Genomic DNA, 6955 nt, shown 5'->3' with positions numbered 1-6955 from the left:
GCAGTTGAATTTGCTTTCATCAGTATGTAACAGCATATGAAGTTTGATAAAAAAAATATCTTGAATGGTAAAACTGAGCTAAACACAAATTTAAGATAATTCAAGGTCAAAAGAAAGGTCTAGGTCAAAAATGGTAATGCAGTTGAATAGCTGTCATCAGTATGTATCCAACATGTGATGTTTGATAACAATATCTTAAATGGTATGTTTAAAACTGCGTTAAACATTAATTTAAGAAAAGCGAGGTTAATGTCAAAGGAAAGGTTAAAAAATGTTGATGTCATTGCAAATCTCTCATCAGTACATCATGTATCTATCAGCATACGAAGTTTGATGAAAACATCTTGGATAATTTCTTTGAAACTGAGCTTTGAACAGAGCTAAACACAAAGTGTGATGGAAGGACAGACGGAAGGATGGAAGGACACAAGGCCGGAAGACGGACAACAAACACTATATGCCTCGGCCATATTCATGGTGGAGAATAATGTTGATGTCAGGTGTAATTACGTGTTTAATTAGTTCGCATGCAAAAATATAATTTAAATCAATGACATGCGATGTGCCACTCATGATCATTGCCTGGTTTTTCAGTGGACTGATTTTTAACATTATCAATTTTCAGGAATTTCAAATAAAACATTGTAAAAAGCTTAAAATGAAAAAATAACTGCAGCCATAGACCCATGTAATTTTGAATTTATAATTGTAAAATTTATTTCTTTTGTATTTCTACCTTTTATTAATGTTCCTCGCTTTTCACAGATTTCAAATATTTCCTCGTGAACCTCAAGTCCTTTCGTTGATTTTAACTTTCTTATTTCCTTCATACTTCGCTTGAGTAGACGATTCAGTAGTGTTGTTTTTCCCGCCCCAGCACATCCTACAATCATCCCCCGGGCATGATGGACTTCCTGTACTCCCCCTCTCTCGGCATACTGAACGTACCGCTCCCTGGCTTTCTGGTCCCATTCCAATATTTCCCGTGGTACTTTCACTGTCCATATCACATTCAATGATAAATAATTGTGTAAATACTCAAAATAGATCTTCACATACATTGAAGAAAAAATATCTATTCAAATTATTTCTTTCCTTTCTTTATCATGTGTTTATAAACATACACAATATTTTAATGTTGTAGAAGAATAAGATGAATAAACATGCTCGATCATGCATCGATTCAAAAGCTAAGATTCAAAGATCTCAAGCTCATTGAAATTTGTACGTTTTATCTTTTTTCTCACCATGCAATAGATTATATTACAGAATTATAATTTTTATTACAATACTGTACAATCATTAGAAATTCTTGTTTGAAACAATACTTGATTTCTGAATCTTAGATTAATAATGAATATTCAGTTTCTTTATCGATCAATCATTAATAATTAAATGACAGAGACATGATCAATACTTACAACGTCTACTGATCCTGCCATGAATCCCCCTGTCAGACACGGTACAGTGTGTGATGATGTCCAGCTGTAGTTTGTCTATGAAGAGGTCGTACATCTTCTCCGGTCTGTCCGGTAAATACAGACATCTCTCTCCCTCACTCCTCTTATAATTCCAGGACCGGCAGTATTCTGAGATCACGTCACGTGACGCCGTGGTCAGGAAAAACTCCAGATCACTGTCCTCCACCAGACACTCCGTAACAAAGGCGTACATGATGTCATGTCGGATGTCGTCTGATACAAACGTAACCTCACCATTCTGGGTTTCCATAACATCATCTTGAAGGGATGTCACATCAACATCATCAGACGGAGAAATCCTTTGGTAATACCTTTCTCGTATCTTTATCAATATTGACGTGAACGCCTCCCCATTTACAGTAGCAGTGTACTTGTCACACAACAGTAAACTGTATAGAATACTTTTGTCGACTTCTGGATATTCCTGATACTTGCCTAAAATGAATGAAATCAAAGAGTTAAAGGATTACATGTATAACCGATTACAGGCCTGCGTATTCATAGATTTATCAAGGTATACTTTTCCTATATAGACAATTCTACTATAAACGTTATTGATTTTTAGACGAAAAACACAATTTTAATAAATCAAGAGTCTTTCTAGGATTGCCTTCATAAAAATTATTTTTATACGTTGAGAAATGATAACTGATATTTTTTGTTTATATAAAAAGACTTTAAATAGATTCTCCCCAGTCTGGGAGTATGTAAGATATGAAAGGAAATTGACACGACCCTCCGAATAATAATGACGTGGTAATAGTGCATGGTCAAAAAAAAAGAAACGTTTTTCAATAGTAAAAATTGTTTTGGATATGTTCTACAGCTGCAAATGACACAAAGATATATTTTCTACATTCTGAACCGCGGCTTGCAGCATAGTCTATTCTACCATTGGCATTATTACGTGACCAAGAGGGTATCAGCAGGTGGTTTATTTTGACAGTACTACATCTTCATTTTAAAGACAATTAATTCTTATTATTCATGAATGATCATGGGTATTTTTTTTACATCGATGGATCTATTAATGAGCAAATGCAGTAAATGTTTATTTTAATTCTTTAAAATTATTTATTTTGCTTTGAAAACTGAAATAAATGATTCAACTATTTCACCTTTTAATAACTTGTCGTGCTTTTCTTGCACGGACGCTTTTAAAAATTGTAAAAGATTCTTTTTAATGCTTAATTTTGTTTGCAATCGATTTGATGCTTTGCATCAATTTAACTTGTATGGGTCTGAATTGAATCAAAGTACTGTAAACGTGGTTATATTGACGAGTTGAAAAATTGACGATTTTTTTATTACGAAAATTGACAAGTGTTTATTAATCAAGTGTATCAAATCTTTGAATTCACGGGGATACAAAGGCAGCGTCGGAATCACTAAAATTTAATTTTTGTACAAACTATGTACTATCTAAATAAATTGCCCTCTGGTAATTTGATTTCATTATAAGGTGACAAACTAGGACAAGCACAGCTTGATAATTACGCTAAGTTACGCATGCAGTATTTGATACACTGATTTAGATTCAATGATTTTTTAAAAATGTGATTATATATCATTATGTTTTTATAACTAATTACAACAGAAATTAACAGTGACTTTGATCTTGTTATAAAAGGAAATTTTCATTTAAAGACTGCATTACCCATTTATTTCTTTATTGACAATACTGCAACAAAAACTGGGGCACGGGCGGTCTTATAATGAACATTTCCAATAGGATCAGATGTGTCTGATGCACCTTATATCCCTTACTTTTTAGATGTGTTCAATCGCTCCCGATAGACAAAACGTTTTGCAGGCAGGGTAATGCTAAATAAATTATCTTATCTAATGATCCCCACTTGAAAGTCTTATTTTAATTCAAATACATGTAAAACTATGACATTTTATATTATCATCTTTTGTCTATACATACTCCTGAAACAAAACTTTGATAGAAATTGATATATTGTTCTTTTCAGTTAGAGTGTCGGTAGACGTTCACATGGGTTTAGTTTCTTTTCAAATTAAAATGGGGGGGGGGGGGGGCACGTGCGAACTATATGTAGAACGATGAAGATGTACTTATTTATTTTACTAAAGTACAACACACAATTAATACTGTCGTGTTTAAGTTTGTACTCATTTTTATCTGTTTAGATTAAAATAAATTAATAAATTTTTAATTAACTTAATAAATCGACGTTTCATAGCTTTGTTCGGTATCAAAACCAGTATCATGATTTAACAGTAACACAGTGCTTTTTATTCGTCCAAAATTATTTAATCTGGTATCTGGTATCCAGCCGAATTACATAATCTTTCAACATACAATCGGAAACTCTGTGAAGCACCTGTGTGTAGAAGAAATCGCCTGAGGCGACCCGAGTGTGTACGGTAGCGGGTAAAGAAGACAATAGGTGTCACTGCTGCATTATACAGAAGATTCACTGGAAGTTAGTTACGCAACATTACGGGGCGACTTCGATTCGTACCCGAGTACGTACTCGAGTTACTTGAGTTTCAATCGAACGACCATAGTTACTACTCAAATTACGTCATCTGACCTTATGAACATCTACCCAAGCTAACCCAGCCATACAGTAGGATTACTAGAGTTTCGATGTGGCGGCGTCGAAAGAAAAACCCGAACTGTCGGAATTTTTTTTTTCAAAATATTATGTTTAGCATCGCTAACCTCGAAACGCACTTTCTACATGAAAGCTTTACAATTTATATGAATATATGTTTATTTGATTAGATTTTTCAAGCTTACTGCCCGATTACAGCAGAGAAATAAATTCAAATTCGAAACCAAAAAAGTTCAGAGCTGAAAAAAAAGCATTTCAACTGCAGCAAAAGCTATAGAAAAAATAAACTCAACAGATGATGTCAGAAGGGACCTATTTGCCTGCCTCATAGAGGAAAAAAAACTAATTAGAAAATAGTATAAATATAAACGAACAAGTATGCATGGTTTATAATGTAACAGATTTACTTTTTTCATTTAGAAATATTAAAAAATCAAAAGTTTACATTGTAACTGCAAAAAGTTAAGATTCTCATTCATTTTTTTTCCAAAGTACAATTTTTAAATGGGTACATGGCGTATGCATTATTTGCAGTTCATTAGTGAAATGTTAAAAAATAATAAGATGAAAATAAGGCTTAGAATGAAACAAAATATTCAAGTTATGTTTGTTTTCAAATACAGTGTACTTGAAAGTTTTTAAGCATTGTTCGTAAAATAATTATCTAAATATTCAAAATCTAAGTTTATTGTGTTACAACCTGAATTCCTAAAAATAAAAAATGCGCAAAATTGTCACTTTATTGATAAAATTATCGTACAGTGCAAACATGAACTCCATTATTTTCGCTACCCTTCAAACTCACATGAGTTCGCTTGAAAACTATATGTTTGTGTAAACATCCGGTCATGTGACGTCAACCAAGAGTTAATACTCGGGTACGAATCGAAGTCGCCCACGGCGACAGGTAGACTCTTCTTCAAGACAGTTTGAATTTGATAAATTCAACACCAACACAAACGTAATATAAATATGCAATCTACAATCCTTCAACCTCTTCTTAGATTAAATAAAGATTGTTTTTTAATATACCTATCACCGGGGAAAATAAGTGTCAAACTTTCCGGCAACAATTAATAAAACATAAAAATGCTAACGATGGAATAGCACTTTATTATAAACATAGGTCGGTAGGGTGAATTCTGGAAATCCAAAAATTGCACCCGAACAATCCGAAGCCTAGGAGTTAACTCATTAATAATGATACATGTAAGATATAAATAATAAAATATAACAATAGCAATTAGCACAATTCTGAGCATGAGTGACATATGGCCTAGATGGAATAACTCATGACATGCTGAGTAAAGTGATTAATAATTAATTTCCAGATTCGGAGTTACATAGTAATTAGCATAATTAAAGTTTCTCAAGTTGTTTAAAATAAATACATGTACAGTAAATTAAGAGTATATTTTAAAGTCAGCTGAAACATGTCACTAAAATAGTTTTAGCAAATATCACACCGTGATATACCGACGTAAGCATGGTAAAATAAAATTAACGATTAATGAAAAAGAAGATTGGTGTAAAAACCAAACGGGGAAAGGCACAAATTATTTAAAGATTTAAGCAAAAATAAATGTGCATTACATCCAAAGTTTTGTAAAATTACTGGTTCCTAATATTTTTTGTTAAGTCGTGTTAGTGTGTGTGTCGGAGAGTGGAGTAAGGAATTCGTTTGATTATCAAATCAAATAAAAAATAATTCATAGTATATTTCCTGAACATTTTATCAGTAATTAAGAATAATTAAAAATCAAACACAATTTATGTGCAGCAGTATTATGACAGTAAAATAAAATTAATATCAGCCGGAGTTTAACTATATTCTAAACTTTGCCTGGGTTGATATTGATTTTTTAGAGAGAGAGAGATCTCTAGATCTAGAGAGAGAGAAGAGAGAGACATGAATGGTAACTCGTCACGGAAGATAGTGGGCACCTCCAATTAGCGAATAATCTTAATCTTATGAAAAGAAATTAAAGATGTTAGTGAAACCTGAATCAAATAAATAATGATTACGGGTATAAATTGATCAAATGGACAAAGAAATTTGTATCATTCAAAAAACTTACACATTTTTATAAATAATATTCAAGAACCGGTATACTAGATATTTTTTTTCATGTAACGTGCGTGCATGGGGTGGGGGTGGGGGGGTGGGGGTGGGGCTTATACATGTATGCTAAAGGGTTCGAAATAAATATTTGTGAGCACTGGTTCGACAGACTAATGACTTTCAATTCTCACTGCTTCGTAAAATATTTTACTAGATAAGTCCGCCTTCTGCTTTATTATTATGTTAACATTATAACACCCTCTACGCCTACCTTCTTTAATGAGATGAAATTTAATTTCGGCACATAAAATTAAATTAATTCCAATTCACCGATAGCTACAGGGGAAAAATGGAAGGTATGAAACATGTAATATTTCTGTAAAAATTGAATCATGATTAAAAAATACTTTTAAAAGTTTAACTTAAGTTTAAAAACTAAATAGTGATCTAACCATCGGCAATGTGAATAAACTTATGAACCATGCGTTATCAATCAACCAACCATTCATTTAGATATAATGCTTTAAGAGACAAAATTAACAAGGCATAGTACAAGTTTATATACGGAACACTGTACTGCTCAATAGGGGAACTCCCGTATGAGCAAATGAAACCGGAAATCTTAAACAGGGGTATATAATTATATGACTTGTACAGATGTCCGAGAATATTAGAAAACTGGATTACCTATCAGTAATTATTCAATGTTTAGAAGATTTCCTTTTTTAACTAGAAACAGCTGTCCTGATTGTGAAAAGAAAATCGATACAGCTTTCCCATCGTAAAAACGGGGGGGGGGAGACTCTACATTAAAGTCAGAAATCTGT

General features: G+C 32.7%; 1 protein-coding gene across 1 annotated transcript; it reads right to left on the bottom strand.

Annotated features, from left to right (window-relative positions):
• Window positions 1–653: 653 nt before the first annotated feature.
• LOC134244712 (uncharacterized) lies at window positions 654–1916 on the bottom strand (the record flags this gene model as incomplete). The annotated part of the gene is made up of 2 exons (XM_062726967.1): window positions 654–997; window positions 1422–1916. Coding segments are annotated over 2 exons (839 nt in total), but the record flags the coding sequence as incomplete, so codon positions are not given.
• Window positions 1917–6955: the final 5039 nt, after the last annotated feature.

Source organism: Saccostrea cucullata, unplaced genomic scaffold (assembly GCF_032062105.1).
Source record: "Saccostrea cucullata isolate Sc308-1 unplaced genomic scaffold, CSIRO_AGI_Scuc_v1 ctg21037, whole genome shotgun sequence".
In the NCBI taxonomy this organism is placed as follows: Eukaryota; Metazoa; Mollusca; class Bivalvia; order Ostreida; family Ostreidae; genus Saccostrea; species Saccostrea cuccullata.
This window is presented reverse-complemented; position numbering and strand designations above follow the sequence as displayed.